A 24,356-nucleotide genomic window follows, 5' to 3' on the forward strand; every position below is an offset into this window, starting at 1 on the left:
GCCCTGCTCTAGGTTTACTTCCCTGGCAGCTGGTCTCCTCTCCCCAGCCTGGATGTTGCCATGTCTTCCAGCAGTGGGAAAAGCCCTTGGCTTTTCTGCTCTGTTGGAGATGCTCCTAATGCCCCAGGAAGGTGCCAGAGCACGTTTCTTCCTCTGCAGAGTCTTGTGATTCCAGGCAAGGCTTAGCCAAGATTTAAAGTCCCTTAGACCACGGAGATCAGAGCGTGGGAAGGGAATCACTGTTCCCTCTCTCTTCTGTTAAGAGATGACATACTTTGGTATATGAACCAGCCTCTTTTGTTAGGTTACCTCTTACTGAGGGAGACAATGCCTCTGTGTGTGGTACTCAGGAACTTCACTTATTGTTCTGTAAAATTATTGTGTAGTACATATATAAGAAATCTTCCTTTCTGCCCCTCTCATTCATCATATGGGTTTCCTGATGTGTCATCAGCTTTAATTTCATGCTACAGCCTCCCCTTGACTGCACATTTCCTTACACTTGTGAGAACACTGTAATGCTTGAGCCTTCTTATCCCACATTTCAGTTTAGCTGAACTCAGTCCCTGTGCCCAAAGAGGAAATGTACAGATTCCTGTTCCTTCCCCTCACACCAAGAGCTAGCATGTACCCTTTGCTTCTAGAGAAAGACAGGCTAAAAAGTCATCATATTATCTGCAATAGATCAGTGAGATGCACCTGACTTTAAAAAATACATATATTTACTCTTCAGCCCCACTCCAGCCAGCATTTTTCAGATTTGAGGAACTAGTTTAGATTACTAAAACATTGAAAAGACTAAGGTGTAATCTGATCACACAGTCATGTATTTTATAAAACCCTGTTGTAGGATCATCTGGTTAATAGTTTGTGTCCTGGGTGAACTGACAATCTGATGAAAATATATAATTCCTGTCAAAATAGTGTTGGGTTTTATATTTGTTCTGCAAGAATCATTCCAAAGTTGGTGGTTTTTTAATTTAAATTCTTTTATAATTCTTTCGTAACTGTTGACAGCAGAGCATCTACAGAATACAAGGTAATCAGCTCAGAAAGGTTTGCAACTTCCAGCAAACTGCCTTGTGGTGTGTGGTAAGTAAAATATGTGAGGGTCCAGAGAAGTTTGTTGTGGAGTGTTTTTCATATGTTTTTGGTTTTGTTTCTTTAGGATTTTAGCTCACGTAGTTTAAGCAAGACTGACATGGTCTCTGTTCTAAGTTTATTTCTGCTAAATGGCTGTTACATTGAAAGCCTCAGGAAAGCAAATAAAAATGGCTAAACTGGCACTGTGGCAGAGGCATTATTGGCTGGTTTTGAAGTGATCAAAGTAGCATCAGGCAGAGGCAAGCAGCTACTACAATATCTCATTCTCAAAGATCCATTAAATGATTCTGAAAATCCACAAGAGACTGCTTTGATAATATTGGCTATAACTGGTTTGAATATTTATTCCACTTGCACTTTTTAAAGTCAAATGTTTTTTGACTTAAAAAGCTTATAATTGACAACCAAAGGGCAAGAGGAAGAAATGCACTTGGATCTCTTTCAATTTTAAAGTGGGAGAAAACTAGTATAGAGGTGCCAAGTCCCTTATGACATCATAGTCCTTCCTTTGTTTGAAATTTAATTTGAATCTACTTTTTCTTTAAAAGGGCCTCTTCTCATAAACTGTTTTGCTCCTGTTGCTGTACTTGAATGTGCAATAGCAAAGCTTGTAAATAATGTTCATTACCTTACTGACATTCACTATTCTGCATAGTACTAATTCTGTTTTCACACTCCTTTTTGCTACTTGGGTTCATGCTGACATAGCAAATGCAGCAATGCTGGCTGCACAATTCAAGGCTCTCTGCCTTCTGGACATTGCTGAACTGGTGTGTAAGCTTTTGAGTGTTGATGGATGCTCTTCCCTCAACATCATCCTGAATAAAGTCCTCTCTTGCTTTCCTGCTGTGTGGTTGCCTCAGGGAGAAAGCTGCTCCCTATGTCACTTTTCTCTGTAAAAATTTGCTATCACAATGATACTGTCAGCAAAATTGTAGATAATCACTTTAAAGTTAGTTTGACATTCTTTTGCCGTGTGAAGACAATTTTTGAATTTATTTTTAACATAAGTTGGCACATATCAGACCACTATGATGCTGTTTATTTTCTCTCCTGTGCCATGCAAGCAGCCCAAGATGTGCTGCCAGGCAGAGGCATTTTGCTTTTGCTTCTGTAGGATTGTTTTTCCCCTGTTAAATTGCATTGCTGCCTTCTGTAAATACTGTCATGCTCTTGTAGCAGCTCACATCCTTCTGTTCTTTCTTGGAGGGAAAAGTACAATACTTCATAGAATCATGGAATGGCTTGAGTTAGAAAGGACCTTAACAATCACTTCATTCCAACCCCCTGCCATGGGCAGGGCCATCTTCCACTAGACCAGGTTGCTCCAAGCCCCATCCAACCTGGCCTTGAACACTTCCAGGGATGAGGCATCCACAATTCCATTAAACCCTTAGTGTGAATACAGCCTTATGCTTCATGCTGTCTTTGCTCCACAGAAGAATTAGAATACTGTGTTGTGACTGTGGTTATTGTCTGTCTGACTGTAATTTGCATAATTTCAATCTAGTAGAGCAAAAGTCAATAAAATATTTTTCTGGCTAAAGGGGATTGAAATCACCTTTTGGTGATGCTTGACAAGGCAACATTGCATACATCAAACCTTTGCTTCCTAAGTATGTTGGTCTGTGTTATAGTGCACATAATATGCACACACACACATAATTATATACAAATACAGAAGTGCAGGAATTAGTTTGTCACATTGCTGATTAATTAGATGACTTAATGAAGCGAATTATTTAAAATGGCTCACAAACCTTGCAAATCTTTTTCCAAGACAGCAGAATGGTTTTAGAGTACTTTATTTCTGCATCACTGTGGTTTCTGATTGGCAATTAAAAGGTAATTAAAACACTTGAGATTTTCATGTCCTGTGTTGCCCTGTAGGTTTATTATCTTCGTGTGATGATCTTTGTTTGTAAATGAAAATTTTGGTGGGATAGAAGCTCTAGGAAAATGTGGTCATTTCATGTAATGTGATCAAGCTCTTGTTCTTGGTTTTCAGAGAAACTTGAGTGCAGTAACATTTTTCAAATCAGCCACATTTTCTCACTTTTACACCAAGGGTATTCACTGGCAAGACAATGCTGGGTACCATAGTGTAGAAAAGTATTTGTTGACTTAGCAGACCTTTTAAAAATCTTTTTGTGACAGATGTATCTCAAATTTTATGTTTTCTGTCCTAAAGGCAATCATTCTTCCTGCTGTCACAAAGCGTCTTCTTTGGTGCAGCACAATAGGGATAAAAAAACTCATTTCAGTCTTAACTTAATTCCATTCTAACAAACTTGCAATGAGGTGGTAATGAACTTGAACTCAGTACAGATTACCTCCTGCATGCTTACACAGATGTTCAAACACAAGACAGATATTTTTGAGACATGGTTCTATTCTGAGAGTGTTTCTCTCTTGAGCAGATTAAACCCTGAAATTTTTTTGCTTGTTGATGCAGCTAATACAGTAACACCATTTGGAGTTCACCTCCTAGGTTTGAATTAGGTCTACATAAATTCATACCCAAAAGAAGAAGAAATGATCATCATGATTATCAGGATGAGATCCATTCTAGCAAATAATAGGTTGGTAAGATAAAGAGACTGATCCTCTGATCAGACCAATCAGAACTGTTTGGAAAGCAAAACTCACACATGTTCCATAGTCCCAGCTGTGCAGTCCAGTGAGTACTGTGTTGATAACAGCAACCATCTTCCTCAAGTGCTTTGAATTTTGACGAGTTTTTCTTTTTCAAAATACTGGCTTGTGCCCCATACACATACTACATTCATGGACAAAAAGCCAAATAATAATAATTTTTATTTTACGTGAACTAAAATTGTAATAGCTCTAGCAAAGTCAAAAGAATGACGCCAGCAAACACTGGCTAGAAATTTGCTGTCAGAGGTCTGTGGTGAGCCTTGTTCCATGCCCTGCTCTAAGCAGCTTCAGCAGCTGTGTGCCAAGTAGGGAAGGGAATGCAGATCTTTATGATGCTGTCATCAGTCCTTTCTGGCCAGTCTGCTCTCCACTAACAGTCCACACCAAGAGTTAAATTAAAAAGCAACTTCTCCCCATGCATTCAGCTTTTCAGGCACAGATGAGATATGGTCCTCCCCAAATGTGGCTCTCTGTGGTGAGGACTTCACTGATCTCTATGCTAATGTGTAACCCGATGGAATAATGGGTCCACACTGGGCTAGGAAAAGTCTAAAAACCTTTCTTCAGACAGGACCAACACCTGATATTACTGTGGGCTGCTTTATGCAAATACTACAGCTTCATTATTATTGCACCACAAAATGCATTAGGCATCCAATTTCCTTTGTAAATGAAGCAATATATTACTTCAATAGCTACTTTTGAAGCGTTCTGCAACTTAAAACCACAGATGTTAAAACTATTGGAATTAAATGAACCCCCTCTGAATTGTAATCCTTGAATAGACAAGAAGGGTTTTTTTTAATTATAATGTTTATTAAATTAAAAATATACTACAATGGAGTTGAAAAAGTCAAATGATCTTATAGGGCAAAAATAAAAACTTGAAGCTCGCTATCCATACTCCATTGGGTATGGAATGCCAAAAGAGAAATAAAATACATTTAATCTTGTTGCAAAGCCTAATGTTCTGTACCACATCATAATGTAGCCCAAAACTGACAATTCCTGGCTCATAAATCTCTTGGTTTTCTTTTATTCACACTATAGACAAAAATCAAGTCTGTCCTTCAAAAATACTCTGTCATCAAGTGAGCTTGAAAGTTTATGTTGTTATCCATCATGTTATCCATGCTGGAGATAAAATCTAGGCTTATGAGGTTCATTTTTTAGGGGATACAGTGGCAGTGCAAGTATGGGCTGGAGATTATAAAGCTATTTGAAGATGAGATGGAAAAAACATTGGGCAATTGGCATTGGAGAAGTTATTTCCAAAGACCACTGAATTCAGTGCAACACTTAAAATCAAGCTGTTTCTGTCATAAAACTTTAGATACCTATTGTATGAATGCCCAGTTAAGGACTCAAGTTGCCAGTACTCTCCTGGGGAGGATGGTTAGTAGCCTGATTGAGGGGCCCTGAACCATCCTGAGGATGTTCCTTAGAAGCAGAGGAAGCCTGGGCTGTTAAATTTGGCACCCAAAGACTTGCCACTCATGGTTAGGGAACGTTGCCTTTTAAAGGAGTTGGATCAGATCTCAGAAGTGTGTTCTGTAGTTATCATGGTAAATACCTGAAGGTAAAATAAAGGTATGAGGGCAAAACTTAGCATGAGGAAAATTTTGCTGACATCGGAACCTGATGTGCTTTTAAACATATGCTTGTCACTAGACACGAATTTATTTATTATCATGAGGTCAAGGAAGCCAGAAGTTATTAGAAAGAAGAAATGTGTAAGAAACTAAATGTGTACTGTTCAGTTACTCTTTAAACTTTAGCTGCTACAACATACAGGCTGCTTCCTTTGCTTTTTTGCTCAATTCATATGACAACTACTGCATGCTTTGATAACTACTCCACTTTGGTTGCTTTCCTTGTTCACATAGACAGCAGTAGCCATTAAGCAATGTGTGCCCTTATCCTAAATTGTTGTTTATTTTCATAGAAAAACTTTATTTGATAGCTCTTCCGGACAAAGTTACTTTAGCTTGCATAATTTCAGCAACATTACAAATTCTGGAAATATTTTGCCATTTTGAGTAGATACAGGTGCAGAAGTTATACTTCTATACTGAAGAACACTTTTTCAGTATTTCATTAAATGTTGCTCTAGTTTTTTTACCATTGTGATTTGATGTGTTTATTTTTGAAAAAGAACTTATAATCAGAGTTCCTTAGTAAAAATATGCAGCTAATAATTTGAATGAATGGGAGGGAGAGGAAGGTTTCTAAATAAAGTATGCCCTATTTATGGAAGCAAGTGTTTGGTAGAGAGCTCTTTCTTTGCCCTCAGGTTGTCTGTTGCTTCTTCAGTTGTTAAATCACTCTGTACTCGAGAGAACATTATTGGTCGAATCTAAACCCATTATTTTTCCACTGAAATTTCCATTATCTGTGAGCAATTCCATCTTGGGGAGGATTATAACATTTTTCATATTCTGTAGTGTTCTGCATGTGTTTCATTACTGTGCAGCATGCAGGGGAAAATGTCATTTATTATTTCATACATAAAAATACTCTGTCTGCATTGATGAGCACTCTTGTCTGACAAGTGCAGCTGCTGGCCTGCACTCACATGTCTTTAGCTTTATTTGAATCCCATATCTGCCATCATTAACAATTCGTGCAAGCGGGAAAAGCAAAGGAAATAGTTCAAGGAATTCAGAGTGCTTGCTTTAACCAACTCATGTTCTAAGAGAGTAGGAGGGATATTATGAACCACGTGGTACATAAACAGTGCACAAGCCAACCCTGTCCCCTGTGTACATTAATGAGATAACAAGAGATGCCTGTAGCTCAGCAAAGATAATATTTTTAAAATTGCTTTTGCTGTTTAATTGCAGGTTTTGTGTTTTATAGATTTTATTTAAGCTGTCAGTAGCTGTACATTAATAGCATAATTAACAAACAGAGAATTGAATACTAATAAAAGAGACAAGTGGACTAATTTCCATCCACGTGTATAGCAGGCTCTGACAAGATGATGTGAACTGATAATAAGTTTTTAATAAAGGGTAATTGAGAATAAAGCTATAAGAATAGTTGAGATCTTAAAAAAAAAAAAAACGAAATTGTTTAGTTACCAGAAGCCTGTAAGTGCTGTCCAACAGACACAGAAGCTCAGGATTATCCAAAAAACAGGGACAGAATCAGGCTTTTCAGACGTTTTTGGAGAGTGGCTGCACTTTTTCATAGTGCACTGGCAATGAGCAAGTGCTAGAGAGGACTGTGAGTGCTGACATCCCTCATTCACCTGGAAAGGCAGTATTATTCCTAATGAGGTTAATGTGGAGTGAGTTGCAATATAATTGAAGGGCATTAGCATTTATTAGAAATTAAAAAGAAAGTGGAATTCCTCAAGGCCTGACATTTGGAGAGGATGAAATGTTTCTCATTAACAACCTATGTGCTTTTTGGCTGCACTGTAGATTTTTCTGTATGAACACCTGGCCTCTGGCTCATATTTATTCGATCCAAACACCTGAAGCATATGAATAAGTGTTATTGGTTTTCCTAGTGATTAAAGAAAGCATGGCCAGAAACATGAGCAATACCAGGATGTAATGTGTCTCAGACACATTATGTATATGAATGTAGTACAAATGTAATATGAATGTAATCTTCTATACATATAAGAATATAGTTGAGAACCGTATTCTTATAAAGAGAGTGTAAAATCGGAGGCACTGGCATTGCCCCCAACACAGCCTCAATCTGTGTAGTCTAATATTCTGCAATTATTTCAAAATACAGGGTTTTTCTGGAAAATTGGAGCAGTGTTTATCTAAAGTCGGAGCACCGTGAGATGATGAAACTCTGAAATGTTCCTTAAACTGTTTTCCTTCCAGTGTACATAACAAGCAGCGCATATAATAGAGTAGAAAAATGCACTGTGGACAAAGATCACTCTCCACCATCCCAGTGAGAGATTTATACCCACTTGCTACCTTCTGTGTCCCATCCTGGGGAAGGAAGGAAATACTCCAACATTGCTATTGACATGCTGCTTCTTCAGAAGAAAATAATAATGGATGAATGTTTCCCACAAAATCTTGGATGTTTCCAATTTTTTTTATGTTTTGGATTTCTCATAGGAAAGCACCCTCTTTTCCCAATTACAAGCATTTTAAAATAGCATCCATTCCACTTACTTGTGATTGCAATTGCCACCAAATGTGGAAAGCCCCATTGCTGTTCTGCTTGGCAGTTGCATATGTGGCTTGCTGAGCATGTGCTTGGGAACATTCATAGTTAAAATATCTCAAATCCAGAGACTCCAAAGTTTCAGGAATTGGCAGATTCTGTAGAAGGTCCCAAGGCATTGTAGCTTAAACTCTGGTGATAATGTTTCCACACTACTGGTCATGTGCTTGAGAGAACAGTATGCAACACAGGAAAGACTGACTTTATAAAAAAATTAATATGTATCTGATAGTTCAGTCCAGGTCAGGAAGTAAATTGCCATTTTTTTCATCTGTCAGAGACTTAGCTCATGGTTAAGTGATGCTGACAGTGTAGTGAACTCCTCTGCTGCTCAGGGAGTCCTGAGCATAGTTCATAGAGCTTATCCTGAGAACTGCATCTTTGATCTTCGGCAAACTGACAATTACTGTTACTGCACTGAGCAAAACCATGTCCTTCAGCTCTTTGTAACAGAAAGAAAAATGTAGTGTTATTACAGAGAGGAAGATATTTGCACCTGTGTTATAAATTATTTACTCCTTTCTGCCAGCAAAGATTTAGGAATGCAGAAGGTAAATATATGGCTTATTGAATTTTTAGTCTTTAGTGATCTCAAATCTTCCGAAAGTCTTTTTTTTCCTTGATACTGGGGGCAAAACAGTATGGGCTTTCATCTCTTTATTCTCCCTGTCAGTGCAGCGGTATTTTTGCTTAAAAAGTGAATCTGTGCTAATATTGTCTTTGTGAGATACAATGGACTTCTTAAAAAATCTGCAGTAGCATTCAAATAAAACAACCAAAGAGAAAATGCTTGTATTCAATATTGTTTAAAAGATTTCAGTTTCAGTTCTCCTCCTTGGTAATTGGGTGAAGAACAGACTCCAAAATTTCAGCCATCTTCTAGAAAGATACTGAAACAAAACAAGTAAGATGAAAGAATTACATTCACTCCCAATTTCTTATAGAAAGGTTTATTTCTCTAAGTCTCCACATTGCACCTATTAACAGAAAAGACGACAAATGCATTCAAGGCATTTAAATTAGAATTTTACCGAGCCTTGTCATTTGCCCTGAAGGAAGTACATGGAAAAATAGTGTGTTTCTGATTCAAATAGAATTTTCCTTGCGTTTTCCAAAGTTCTCTTAAAATCTACCTGCTAAAGAGAAGAGAAGATGGTTTATTGGTAGTAATGTTGGGATACAATTTTCAGGTTGCTGCAGTCTGCATCCCAGCCTATGCATTTTTTGGATAGGTTGTTTTGGTCAGCTCCCTACCTAACCAAAACAGGGATGCATTTTTTTTTCCTGGTAGCAGCTAAAATCAGATTTAGATGCATTTTTCTTTGTGACTGGGGAATCTATATGTGCACAAATTCACCTTGTATAAATATACCCACATACTGTGTGTGCTGCTGAAAGAACAGTTGGGGTCAGAACAGATAAGATCTCAAACTGGTTTTGTGTTTTTTTAAAAAATGTATCCGTGTGTTAGGTGAAAGTTTTTAATGAACTGGCATTATTTAGCTGAATTATTTAGAGACTAGCAGTTGCCTGTAGTTTATGACTCACACTTTGGTTAATCCCATGAAGAGACTATGTGAGTTGGTGTCATTAATGAAAAGCAGTTGCATTCCTGCTTTCATCTATCTCAAACTAAAGTTGCAAGCAAAAAAACCCAGCAAGTCACAACATTCAAATTTAGAATTCCTGCTGTTCAGCACCCTCCTCCCTTAAAATACCCAAATTAGGGATGCAACATAGATTAAATAATGTTCTGTTTACACCAGCAGTTCTCTGCCCTTAATTCTGTCATCCTACCCATAGACTTGAACACCTAGAAATGAATAACAGACTTTAAGCTTCATCTTTCACACATGTCTGTTAACTAGTGTAGGAAGCCCTTTCTGCCTCTTAAATCAGCTTTGCTACTTGTCCTCAGCATGGGGAAAAAGACTAAAAAAATTTTTGCCAAAAGAAAAGGGATGACTCACAAAGATTTATTTTCATGGTCAACAGAAAGTATTTAAACCTGATTAGACATATGAAAGAATTTATCATGGATTTATGTTTCACTGTGCTATGTGAGCTAAATGTATAAATACTTTTTCAGTAAAACTTTCTTGCTGTGACAGAAACAGTCTGGAAACAAGTGTGACTCACTAACCAATTATGCCAGTGCCATAACCTTATGGAAGGGAAATGTTGTAGGTATTCAGAGCTTAAGTGAAGGTAAAACCTGTGGGGTTTTGCTTGGTTGTTTCCCTGCACAAAGATACAGACCACATTTGCTTTAGCGTTGGTTGTACATTAGACTGAATTTGAAACCTTGTAAGAGAAGTTTGTCAGGAAAGATTTTGCAATTTTGACCTGAGAAATTCCCATATACATGTAATCCTAATACTTTATAGAAGAGTGACTAGGAAGATTATTAGAACCATATTTTTTGATAGACAGAGAAACCTTTGTAAAATTGATGTGCAATACTGCAGAGGACTGTTGGTAAAAAGCAGAATGAAATAGCAAATCCTTTCCTTGGAGTATAGTAGAGGTGAAAATCATGTTTCAGAAACTGCTCTGCTGTTTTGACAGGTAAAGAAGAATCTCCTCTGCAAACCCATCACTTTTCAGTTCTGAAGCTAATCTCTCACACAGTCACCACAATGACTTTGCAGGACTTGAAGCTTCTGGCCACACTTGTAAATTGAAAACCTCTGGGGATAGATTCTAGAACATGATCTCAGTCATTTTATACAGTGAAATTATGAAATGTTTCCAGATGCAGTTTTGGCAGATTAAGTGTACTCTCAAGTGATTCCAGGGCAGTCTGGGAGTTGGCATGACCAAGGTACTGTTCCCGTGGGGCAGTATCTGTTGTCCATTTTGGCAGATTGAGGGACACAGGCACAGAAAGTCAACTTGGCTTTGCTGTTCAGCTGCTGAGGGTGAATTTAACCTGCTAATGTAGGTGTCTTAAATGCACCAACGACAAAAACTGTGATTCTAACTGGAATTTTTTCTTTATGTTTCTTATATTTTCACTATAATAATTTTGTCAGTGTTATTTTTTACCATATAGATGCTCTTTAACATTGAGGGAAAAACATTCTTGAAGGCATTCTGTATCAGTCACAAAGGAAAATATTAATTCTTCTGCAATCAGCAGAGATTTCGAAAGTGCTAAGATTAGCACTGGTAGAGATGTATATTACCCAGTAGCATGTTTTATGCATATTAGATATAAAGCTTGAAACTGCCCTTTTTCCATCTATTCTTCGGAGTTAATTGTATGTTAAAAAGTAAACACAGACAAATAGTAGGGGTGTTGCTCTGTGGTGAACCAACAATTTGGGAGATGTTTCCATAGCCCAAAGCTGGAGTGAGTTGTGCTGTTTTGTTGCCTGCAGTGCAGGGTATGTGCCTCTTTCACTTGCTCTGGGAAATCCAAACACAGCTGAGCTGATAAAATAGGTCATAAATTTGCACATTTATAATTCTTTTGACTTCAAGGAGAACACATACACAGCAGAGCAAAAGAGCAACTGTGTAAATTGAATTTTGACTTCAGCATTCTTTCCAAAGGATCTCTGTCTGTCCATGTGAGCACATTAGACAACAGGGTTTTCCTGGATATGGTTGTGTGGCTGTAAGGCCAAGTGTCTCCTTGCCTGTTATTAAATACTGCTGCAAGAGGGTTGCTTTGTTAATCTGTTGCTCTGTACTGAATTGTTAAGGCCTGTTCGTAATAGCGCTTAAAATCTGTGCCCTGTCCACCACTGAGCCTCCAGTAGCTTGCTGTCTCTGACCACCTCCTCAAAATTGAATTTTTAGCTCTGTACAGACTGAAACTTCATCATAGTTTTGAGCTCAAACCCCACAGTTACTTCACAATAGCTGTTTTTTCAAGATCTAGGTGTCTTATCATCATGACTGCACAATGAATCTGCTGCTTGGTCCAACTCAGTGGTCAAGCCTCATGTTATAGCATATACTTTCCTTTTTATTTCCTAAATAATGCATTAGAAAAGTCATGTGCTATAACTAAGCAAGGAGAGAAGAAAGGAGTACGGAAATAGAGGATGCCAGCACAAGCAACAAGAGTAGGGAAAAACTTGCAGTACAAAAGGTAAAACAGGAGGAGGGAGTTTAGCGTGACAATTTGATAAAACAGATTTGATAAACAGTCTGGGGTTTTTTGTGTGTGTTTAAATAGCAGCTTTCTAAATCACTGACTGAATTCTTCAGTATTCTTAGATCTAAGACTGCTCATCAGTTTCAGCAATTCTAGTTGTTTTGAGCTGAGATTATAGGATCCTGTAAGAAGCAAAAATTGATTTCCAGCATCTTCTACTTTATTTAGTGCCATGTAGATTTGAGGGAAAAAATTGTAAGTTATTAAATGTGTATCAGAAAAAGAATAATTTTAAAGATCATTGATACAAAAGATGTCTCTGCTGGTTCCCTTCCCTTATCTTCCATTTTGAAACAATGCAGAACCATTGTTTTGTTCTTAAAAATTGTTGGAGGTTTATTGTATCAACTTTATCTTTCAAAATAAAATTTTGTTTCCCAATATTCCTTTATATGTTTTATCTGAGTTCTGCTCTGATACTGAAATCCTTCAGGACTAGGCTGATACCTTTTTATTTCCTTCTGCATAATGTTTTATTCTTCTAGATGTGATAGTGCAGCAGCTTCGTAATGGCTAGGAGATGTTCCCAAGGATCCCACCTTTTCTCTTTGAAAAAGTTAGGGCTGCCTTCTTGAACTGTAGTGCTGTACATTGATACAGGTGATTATTCTCTGAAGTGTTTCAGTCAATCCCAGTAACATGTAAAATGTAGAAATTAGGATGCTTTCATTCCAAAAACTTCTTAAGAGAAGCTGCTTCTTGAAAGCTGCTTATGAATTTGACTGTCTTGAAATAAAAAGAATAGGTAAGTTATCAAAACTGTATAAGACTGAGAACTGTTAGCAATCCTTTCTATTTGAAGAAATATCTCTACTATGATCAGATGGGACTCTAGAGAAGCAACTTACTTTTGCTATTTTTCTGTGTCAGCACTGAAGTTTAACAAGAAAAACACAGCAGGACCAGAAAAACCTTGCTTGAATCTGTCTACAAAAAAAAAGGAAAATTCCCATAAAGCACAAGTGCAGTAGGACATGAATTCAAACTGTAGTCACCACTAGCACATGGGACACCTGTTAATAGAGAGCTGCCTATTTATTCTACCTGAAGAAATCGTGTAGAAGAGTTCAACATTTCCAGTGTTGCTAATAACTGTAGCTGGAAAAGTTCTAAAAAAGAAGCATACATCCCAAAATGTGAACATCATCTCCTCCAAAAACCTTGCTCGGGGACATCAGTGTGACTGATAATCAAAAGCCAAAATGTGCCCTCATGTGTGTGCTTGACTCTCTAAGGACTTGAGAGGCTTTTTCCTCACCCCATTTTCATCATCTCTGCTTCACTACTTTGAGGTTCAAATAATTTATCATCTGAATTTGAAAACAACAAAAAATACCTGCTGTTTTGCCTTTGTCTCATTTGATAAGCATGTAGCAACTCCTAATAGGAGTTCAGGATGATAAAACATCAAATGAGATAGAAGGCAGGCTGAAATGGTTATATTGTCATTAACTTACAGAACCCTTGGCTGCTACAATGTGTTTGTGCTGTGCTGTAGGTCTCAAATGAACAATTTGAGAGTAAATGAATAAAAATCGTATGATAGGTTAGTGGGGTGTTCATGACTCCAGATGTTACAAACTTAGAAGCTTTCACTACTTCTATTAAAATTATTTGTGAAATAGAAACTTGCTGGTTATTTTTCGAGTCTTCTTCCTTGCTTTTGCTGTTGAAGTACAATTTGTGATGGAGATAACGTCTGAAACGATGGCTGTATCTTCACACCTTAGCATGCAGCACTCAGCACTCTGTTCTGGTTGTGCTGTCAGTCAGAAGCCAAATGAATCCAGCTGATAGGGCACCAGTGGGATTTCTGCTGTTTGTAGGGTTGGATGAGCCCGGGGAAGCAATATTATGATGCTGGGTGTAGGTCTTTGTTTAATAGTCACTGCAGAGGACGCTTTAGGGTGTGTGGGAAGGCACTGTCACTGCACTGCATTGAGAAATATTGGCAGACCCTAGCAAGGTATCTGACCCTGATCAAATATTCCTCTTAAATTAAAAGCATATGTAGCTATTCTGCTCAGCTTGTTCTTAGGAAGCTAATAATGGAGTTGGATCCTCTTGCTCTATTTTGAGGACGTCTTATTGAAGCATGCATTGAATGATGTGACTAATTTGTGGAGCAGAAGTGCCTGTGCATCAGCTGTTCACAGTCGTTTTCCTGGGGGGAAGATAGAACTTTTTATGTTAAAAGACACCAATCATTCTTTTCAGCATATCAAAGAACAAATGTACTGTAGGCTTTTCTATTGAAAAAAAATAGAACAAATGGCTTTTGTCTGTATTTTCATCATTACACCTGCATAAATCTCACTGATGCTAATGTGGCTTGTAGCAATGTAGATAAAAGCCAGTCACACTGCCGAGATGTGGAGTCCAACAGAGCAAGGCACACCATGGAAGCAGGAGGGTTCATCCCTGTAGGAACAACCTGCAAGTGTATGACTCAGCCTGCTTGGAATAAACCATAGGTGTGCAAAGCCAAGGCTCTCCAGATTGATGGAAACAATCAATCTGATTAATGCAGTGGCTGTGCAAACTTACTCAATGCTCAACTTTACTGCTGCCCAGATGGATTTCTCCAGAAAAAAAAAGTTTGGGCTCTGCATCCACTCAGCTGTAGGAGCACATACAATGTCTGTGATGGAAGAGATGCAGGGCAAACAAAAATCACCCGGACTCTGTGACTGGGAAGGAAGAGATGGGACTGTGAGGGTTGAGCTGGAGTTCTCATGAATTGTGGGCATAATGGGAGTAAGCTGAAACCTGCAGGCTCACCTTGAAGAGTAGGAAGGGAGTGAGGGGACAGTGTCAAAGGGGCAAACCTGTAGGATGCTGTAGAGATTAAAAAAAAATGAAAACCAGCAAGCAGCAGGTTCTTAAAAGTATATAGAAATACATAATGGAGGACAACATTAACTGGGAGCAATAAAGTCAGTCCTCACAGCTGATCACAAATAGTAAGGTCACTGTGAGCAGAAGAGGAAGGAAGTTCTGTGGGTGGGCCTAGGACAGAGGCATAACTGGGGCAGTCTGATAGACAAACACAGAAAAATTACTTATTTCAGTGTTGACAAGGCCAATAAATCATGCAATTAGCTTAATTTCTTGATAGTTTCTGAGATAATGGCTGCAATAAAGTCTGAGTTCTGCCCAAGTTCTATCCATGGACTCTTGAGATCTGTAGAACAAAAGCAGCAGACACCCTGCCACCAGCAATTACTTTGACCTAGATGAAAATAGCAGGGATTTCATTTTTTTATCTTTTATTTTGCTATTTAAAATAGTATGTATTGATCCCTTTATTAGTGCAACATACAGATTGAATGTTCAAAGCAAAGAATACGACTAAGAACTTATTATGGAAGGCTTGTTCGAAAGAGAAATTGGGCAAGGAAAGGTTTTGCTCAACCCCCCTTGCCTAGGGTTCCACCTGCAAATGCAGTTCCTGCACCTCTCTTGCTATCCAAGCTTAAGAAATGTAGCACTGCCCTTTAACACACAAGTCAGAAAGGCAGGCTTTCTGTAAGGTGATGTGGCTGCTGCTGTTTTCAGAGTATCCTTTTCATCTTACCTGGAGCTGTGGGACAGTAATAGATAATGTCTGCCAGCATTTTCTTTCTTGAAAGAAAGAGCATACTTGTGACATGTGCTTCTGAAAGGGCACTGCATTGTCATCTGATATATTTGGATATTCTCAAGTCCACATTAAAAAATGGCAAGTTATCTTTTCATCACAGGATATTCATAGTAAATAGAAAAAAAAAACGTCTTGCCAGTCCTTGCTGCCCAAAGGAAGTCTATAAACAGGACTCCTGAGTGTATGCAAGTAAGCTTCAGAGGAATTGAAGAAGTGTGGTTGAAGTGTGAGTAATTCTACTTAAATCTGTCAAGAATACAAAAGGAAAGCCTGGCAGTGGAAGTATCCCTGTTGCTCTGGTAGGACAATGACCACACAATTCAGTGTGATTCAATAGAACTTCCTTGTAAGTAGATTAGCTCCTCCCTGTGTTGACTGATAAAGATACAAGGTGATTTACTTATGGGAATGTAAGTGCAAGCCTTTAAATAAAAAGAACTGCTGTTGACTTTGAGTCACCAGCACTGATGAATTTTTGAAGTCAATTTACCATCATTTAATACTATTTTAGAAAAGCTGTTAGTGTGTGGCCTTTTCATTTCTGCCAATAAACTTCATAGTAGATACTGAAGCAGGACTGGAAAGCCTGTGAACACCATGGAGACATTATTTGTTCAGTGTTGCATTATGACATACTCATGATCTTTTTTTCTTTGCTTCCTTAACTTTTTTTTTTAACCTCCTTATTTCATTTCTGTTCAGTGTGTGTGTTCATTTTAGTGATAGTGTAGTTCATTGTGGAAGTGATTTAATGTTCACTTGTTAATACTACTCCAAGGCACCTAGTAGCATTAGTATGTTAGTAGCCACCCAGTCATCATGCTTCCCATGTCAGCTGTAGAACACAAAAGTTATACTGGAAGTACTTAGATAAATCTATTTCATCAAAATGGCTGTGTACTTTCACTTTGTGAGAATACCTGCGTGTTGGCTTTCTTTGCTGCTTAAATGCTGTTCTATCTGTTCCTAACTTCCCCTGTTTAACAGCAGACAAACCCAGGGAGCACTGAATGAATCGGATGATCCCGAAACAGGCTGTCTAACTGATAACAAGCCAACTTCTCGACACTTCTATCCTGTCGCCTTGCTGCTTGTCAGCTCACACTTGCTGGTTGTCTGGCTTATTTTAAGTCTTGCTTTGCTATTAGCCAAATATCAATAAACTTTACTTGTGTTCCTTTCTTTTCTACAAACAGCAACAAACTAACTCTAGAAAAAAAGAATCATGTTGTAATATTTCTACAGTCTCAGACCCCAAGGATTCATCTTTAAGATTCCAATGTCTGAAATGTTCTGTGTTTTCATTCTTTTTTTCTGAACTCCGAGAAGTATACTATGCATTAAGTGAATTGATTTGCTCTTTCTGTTCATGGTAAAGCTTTCCCACTGTAATTAGCGCAAAGAAAGCCCACTTACAATGCTGTCACTGTATAGAAGTTGTGGAATCCTGAATGCTTGAACCCCTCTTTCCAGAGTAATTAGTCTGACAAAAAAAAAAAAATTTGCACAACACAAACTAACCCCTAGACAAATATGGCAGGGCGATGGTTTGTGAGACTTATCTTTCGTTGTGTTTTTTCATTGTAACTAGCTGATGGGATTGTTTTCGTTTAATAAATTATTATTACTTTGCTACAACTAACCCTTTTCTGTCGAGTAAATAGAATATACTAAGTTCTGTTTTGTAATGAAATTAGCCTGTTTGTAATTGTTGCTTTAGTTGCTTTTGCTTTCAATACAGTTTTATATTCTTTTTAACAAAGTCCTGTTTATGTCTTGGTGCACCACTTTGGCACTTGTGACTTTTGTACTGTATGTGAACGAACATCCTTCCTTTGTAAAGCGGAGAGGTGGATTGGGCTGTTTGAAAAGCCATTCTCTCTTTTTTTCATTGCAAAGCTGAACATACAGAAAATGAAGCAGAGATGAAACTTTCCTTCATGAATCTCTAGGGCCAGACTTAATAAAATTCCTTATTCCTAGAATGCGCATTTTAAGGCAATGTATACTCACACATATATAGCAAATCAATTGAAAAAAAAAAGGTATGAAAAGGTTTAAAAGGCAAATCTATTTCTGGAATTAGAACAAAATGTATTGTTAAAGTATTTAAATTTTTTTACTGAACTTTAAACTGCAAGGGCAGATATATTAGAGGGGATGGAAAATCTTATCACCTATTTCTGAGGGCAATAACTGTACTGGGCCTGGCCTTGGATTTAATTCTGTAAGATGTATCATCACTCATGGAAAACAAAAATGTAGAGTTGAATCCTTGTTATTTTTACTTCAACTGTTGCTGAAACTCTGCAATGAACAAATAAAGCATATTTATTTATTCTATGTTTCATGAAGTTGTACTTTTTCCCCCTTTCACTAGAGAAGGATGCCGCATAGAGAATGTTCTGAAGAATGTCAAATGCAGAAAGTATGCATTCAACATGATACAGCTGATGGCTTTCCCAAAGTACTACAGACCTCCAGAGGGGACATATGGAAAAGCTGACACCTAAGTTTAACAAAAGTGTAATCAGGAGCAGATATCATGCCAATTAGTGAATATAACAACTGCTGTTTATGGCGTATGAATTGGGAATGTATAACCAGTGGAGGTGTTATTTTTATCAGGTTTTATCATTTTACACTGAAATTAATCTGATTAGTCATTATGAAATAAATACCATGAAAAAGCAATGGACTGGATATTCTGAAAATCAAATATATTCAACTTACCTTTGTGAAATTGAAGCTTAGTACGACTCATAAGCCAGTTGGAATTAGTTTCTGGGGTCATTTGATTGAAGATTAAATAGGGAAATGGCATTTGCTGTAGGAACAGAGATTAGTAATCTGGAAGGTGGCATTCTGACTCCAAACCAAACCCTGAGATTTGATTTAAGGGGTCTCTTACTGCTGGAAAAGGTGTTTTCTGTAACCAGCAGAGCACTGACATCTTGATCACTAATGATTAAACCCTTCACAGAAATGTTTATGAAAGATGCTAATGTTAATACCTGGGCTAAATATAATTTTGGTAATTACAATTAGCTTCTTTACATAAGCATGGTAACTTCATAATATGTTTTTAATAATTGCAGACTTTAATTCCAGTAATTCCATTTTGATTCCCTGTGGTTCATTTAGATGTATCACTCTTGGTTTTCTGTACCCCAGCCAAATACCACTTATGTCACTTTCACATAAATCACACTGAAATCAGGACGATTAATTCCTCAAGTAATGGGACCTGAATTTGACCTCCTATTTAGTGTAAACCCTTAAAAGCAAATTTTCTTTAATGCTAGGGAAAATAAGTTGTATATACAGGAGTTAATGTATCTTTAGACTCTGAAAACTTGTATGTTATTAGAAAGCCTAAAATAAATGTTATGAGTAAACTGCTGCACTAGGACTAGTTAGCCACTGCAGCTGATTTATATCCAATTTGTAATGCTGCAGGTAGACACTCTAGGATGAAGAGCAATCAGCTTTAAAAATGAATGTTAATGCTCTGCCAGCTTGTGTTAATCCTGAAATTTGTCTTGCAAAGAGCATTTGTGTTTTCTGATTGTGTCTATTTACTACCTTCTTCTGCCCCCCAGAGAGGAATACAATTGAAAATTCCCAAGTATTCACTGGTTACTGACCTTTATGTAATGCCTTCTTTTTATATCTAGAGCAGAAGTATGAGAAATGTAGCCTAATGAAACTACCCTGGGAATTTGAGCATCTGTAGGAAATTGTAATTGCCATGGATAAAGAAGTAAATGTTTCCTTACTCCTATGGAAGTCAAAGAAATATCTATATACCATGACTTTTAATTTGTTCTTTTTAATCCATTAATACTCATTACTGGGTATAAATCTGTAACTATACCAGAATTTAAGAGCCTGATTCTGCAAATTCTATTTGGGTGATCCATGGAACTGATCTATCATTTGGCTAAAATTAAATCCATCTTGTATATTTGCAAGATCAGGCTTTGGAGTTTGTAGGAAAACATCAGAAAGAGATCCTTGTTCTAATACTCATTGACTTCAATGGAGCCAGAAATTCACCTATACAATATATTAACTAATTGGAACTTTTTTTTCCAAGAAAAGTAGATAATGTAAGTAGTGTTTTGGTGCATTAGTTTTTTATTTCTATTATATAATATGCTGTCATTAATTGCTTCCTTTTTTTTGGAATGTATTACTTCAGTATATGTCAGAAGAGTTGACAATGCATCACAGATAAGCTCAGACTGATAAGAACACAATGCCTTGATTTCTTCTTGTCATGTACCACTAGAAGTGGACAATACTCATTGGGTGGCTGGATATGTGCATAAATTAGTGTTTGTTTATTAATATAATGCAGCTGATCTGTGTGAAACTTTTTTGTGAATTTATGGAACATAATCCTTCCTAGAAAAGTAATTTTTCTTCTGTCAGGCTGCTGCACTAACCCTCACTATATACATGTTTATTATTAGCTTAAAAAAGCCCTACATATGCAGTTTGGAGATAGTGATAAATGGGTCTCTGAAATAACCCCCAGGTATGCAGCAGAGAATGCCAACCATTGCACAGTAATTCTGAAACTCTCTGTAAAAATCTCAGTGGAGATGGTGTTCTTTGCTGGGTGCTATAGGTACCTAGACTTCTTTATCTGAGTCCCATTGGCATTCTGTCAAATTATAAAAATATGAAATTATTCTAGATTTTCTTGTCAGGAAAATAGTCTTTCAAGATTTTGCCTGAGCATTTTAATCCTGTCCAGGCTCTAAGTTGCTGTTCTCACTACCATGTTATTTTTTGTGTTGAAATTGTTTTTCACGCTGAAGCCATGGATTTGATGAGGAGAAAGAAAAAATGGCGCTGGATTACTATCCTTTTTGTTTTAACAACCATTCACAGTATGTTCTTGTGAAATTAAATAAATCTCTTATTTGCTAAAGATAATTAATTAGACAAAACCACAAATACATCAGTCAGCTGCAGCGAAGCCTCATGCTTGGGCCATTACAGAAGAGTTGGCTGAGTTCTGTGCTAAATAGTACTGAAATTTTTCTCACTAATATTTAGATTGGAACATCTTGTTGTAGGTCAGGAGAGCTTTGTAAAACCTGCTGAACTTCTCCAAGTCTCCTGGAAAAACCTAGTTGCTTCAGTAGCAAAACAGGCCCAAATGTTTTGTTGTTTGGCCATTGCCCGCTGGGGGCTACTGTGGTCCCTGTGGGCAAAGGCTGTGCCATCAGCTGACCATGGATTCAAAAGTTTTGGTTTTTCTGGTTGGCCTTTTATGAAGAAACAAAGAGGGGTTTGCTGCAGGTTGATGGTTGTGTTATGTGGAGTACGTTTACTCTTTGTAGCAGCTGCTTCCAGCCCTGTGGGTTGTTGGAATGGCTAACAGAGGAGTCAAATCATCCCGGGGGTCTTGCACATTATCTTCTAGCTCACTGTGGATTTCAGACAAGTAAAACTACACAACTTAATTTTTATAAGCAAACTACGTTGTTTGTCTTGCAGAGGGATAAGGTAAGCAGAGTGAATTTGATGGTGGCTTTGCAAGAACTGTTCCATAAGTGCTCTCTTAAAACTTCTGTAAGGTATGAAATAATCTGCTTTTAGAGGAGGGCAGCTCTCAAGGGCTAGAAAATGAAAATTCAAAAATACATCTGGCATCTAGAGCCAAATCTGTCTTACAGGTGATATTATTAGTATAAATCAAATCAGGATCAGGATCTGTCTTGAGGAATCCTGAAATAAGGGCTTCTAGCTTTCGATATTTGTACAATGCATCACACACTTACATGGGGGTTTTGTACCACAGAGTAGTGACTAAATGGAGAGCTAGTCTAAAATAACTAAAAACATAAGGAAAGGAATGTTAAAGTATTTTTCCCCAGAAATGATTGTAATAGTGTTATACTACATGTCTATGAGTGACATTATATTATCTATTGTTTATAATACACGTCTATGACTGACATTAAGCAGGCAGGTCTTTTTTTCTGAAGTCTTTTGAGGAATTTAAAATACATTCTGATTAATGTTTATACTTTGGCTTTTATGGAGCAATTAGAAAGCAAAAATTTTTAATTATGTTATCTGATTTTTGTCTATGTGAAGCTATGTATTTTGATGGAATCCTAGCAATGTCTGTGTTATAAAGAATAAATAATTTAGGAGGACAGCTAAAACAAAATATTAACTGGGAAGTAGCCTTAATGAAGCCCTTTGCAAGGTTAATTTTTTTCTGTCTGAATTTTGTCATTACATAAGTGAAATGAGGAAATTAACAAACAATTTTGTGTCTAAATCAATCTCTCCTGATGAAAATCCACTTAGTTGCAGTGGAATAACTTGTGATGATATTCAAATCTTCACTAGTAATTTTGGTATAAAGAAGTGCAACACTTCATTCTGAAGCCTACTCTATAATATGCCTATTAAAAGTTTCAGGAAAAAAATATTTTTATTTCTAGATTAAACACAAGTTCCAAGAAATCCTTTGGTCCATTTTAAAAAAAGCATAAAATGCACTGAACGTCAACCAGTGTAATAAAGAAAGGAATTGCATTGGAAACTATGCAGCAAAATTACCTGTGTGAATTAATGTATGTAATCACTTAACGTTCTTATATGTACATTGTGTCAGTTGCTTGTGTTGTAAACTTGAAACCATTGATATCTATATTTATGCTCTTTTTTATTATAAAGTGCACTGTATAGGTAGTGCCATGAGACATGTTTGCATCTTGCTTTTCACTTCCTTGCAGCTTAAAAGCAGATGTTTACAATGGAGATGCTTTAAAGTAATTTGCTGTTCTTGAAAACACAAACTTACCTTGTATATTGCATGTTTACCAAAAAATTCATACAAATGCTTTTTTAGAGAGAAAAAAAATCAAAGACTTCAGTCCTTAAAACACTGGGGTTTTTTACCTTAGCCATGAAACACCTCATCTGTTGTGTTGCCAAGCATTTGGCTTGCACTCTGCAGGACTCAAACATTTCTTTTCTCTTTCTTTCACAGCATCTGCTGATTAAGTAATATAACAGCCATGACTATCAGCATGATACTCATGATCCAAGTTAAAAACTTACATTTGCTCAGATATGAGCAAAGACTTCAGGATAAATAAACTATAAGACACTTGTGAACCAGTGTCTCCCTATTCCAAAGAGCTGAAACATAAGGCACAGGATTTGTGTGCTGACTGGGAAAAAGAGTTACAGTTGGAGTCTATGATAAAAGAGTGCCCAGGACATGGCAGGTTCAGAGCAGTGAGATTTGGACCACGCTGCAGTGGTGTTTGATTACTCTTTCCATGCATGCAAAACGCTTTAAAAGTGTTCAGCACTTCTGTTTATGAATGGTCTGACTTTAAAACGTCTAAAATCCCAAATTACTTTGGTACTTGTTTTCCTTTTCTGTAGCTGTTCCTTGTGATGTTCCTGTCTTACATTCTGGAGCACACAGGGCTGTGTATAAGTAACATTAACAGGACTTCAGTCCGCAGCATGTGTTTGTCCAGAGAAGCAAAGCACAACTATAGGAATTCAATGCTTTTTTTATTTCAGGGTTTATCATTTTTGTTTCATTGCTGTCTGTAAGCCATGTCCATTGTACACTATGTGTATATTTTTTATTTAAATAAATTTATTGTTTATTTTTTATGTTTCTGACTTTTTTGTTCGTTATTCATTCTTCATTGTCATTGCGGTGGTGTTGCCCAGAGGGAGGATTGTCCATGCTGATGAGAGAGTGTTCCCTCCTAAAGGAGTTGGTGGAAGCCCACTCACAGGTCTCATCACCTCTAGGAGCAAGGATTTAAGAAAAGTTCTCAAACAACATTTAAAAGCCTGGAATGGGCAAAAATTACTAGTTCATATTCCTCTTAGTCTTACCATAACTTTCATCTTGGAACCAGGTGGGTCATGCATTTTCTAGTTCAAAGCAAACAAAACATTCACACGCCCATAAGGAAATCCCTTTCACATAACTGTTGGTCTGTAATTCAGGCGGGCTCAACGCTTTTCGTAATGAAGACTTTTAAAAAGGTGATGTGTCATGCTCTGTCTGGTATTACATCTTCACCATCTCAGTGAATTATTTCCTTGGGAAATAATTATGGGTTGCTTCTGTGCTGTTTTCTTGAGTTTCTGTTGGAATCTGGATTTATTATATGATCTCTCACCCCAATGAAAGGTAAGTTCGCCATGGTTGGCTGAAATGTAGCAAACAGATCTTCCTTTTGGGTATATGATAAAATGTGGCTCATCTGTACTATCAGTACTATGAGTAGAAGGTGGTTGCATAATTTAGTATCTCTATTTATATGTTATCACTTTTAGTTTTACTAAAATCTATTTAGTGAGATTTTAATGACTTGCAGAGTTCTTGATAACCTTTAGAAAACACTGGGAATTACTGCTTCTTTGGAAATAAGTTAAAAAGCTGTTAGCATTCAGCTAACAGGAGCTTAGGAATTTTGTCTCTTGCTAATAAAAGTGAAAGTATTTTAAAATTACTTTGTCTCACTTTGCATGTTTATGGATTTTATTTTCCTCGTAAACTGGGAGCCACTT

At 37.2% G+C, this 24,356-nt stretch overlaps 1 protein-coding gene across 7 annotated transcripts in view; it reads left to right on the plus strand.

The window, feature by feature from the left end:
- The window catches only part of INPP4B (inositol polyphosphate-4-phosphatase type II B), a 309,017-nt gene extending 285,630 nt beyond the window's left edge, over window positions 1-23,387 (plus strand). For 3 of the 7 annotated variants that reach the window (XM_030947361.1, XM_030947364.1, XM_030947366.1), the window contains one exon: window positions 16,764-16,938. In XM_030947361.1, the coding sequence (XP_030803221.1) occupies window positions 16,764-16,938 (175 nt within the window). The other 4 variants (XM_030947363.1, XM_030947360.1, XM_030947362.1 and 1 more) reach the window with 4 other exon arrangements.
- Window positions 23,388-24,356: the final 969 nt, after the last annotated feature.

Source organism: Camarhynchus parvulus, chromosome 4 (genome assembly GCF_901933205.1).
Source record: "Camarhynchus parvulus chromosome 4, STF_HiC, whole genome shotgun sequence".
Taxonomy (NCBI): Eukaryota; Metazoa; Chordata; class Aves; order Passeriformes; family Thraupidae; genus Camarhynchus; species Camarhynchus parvulus.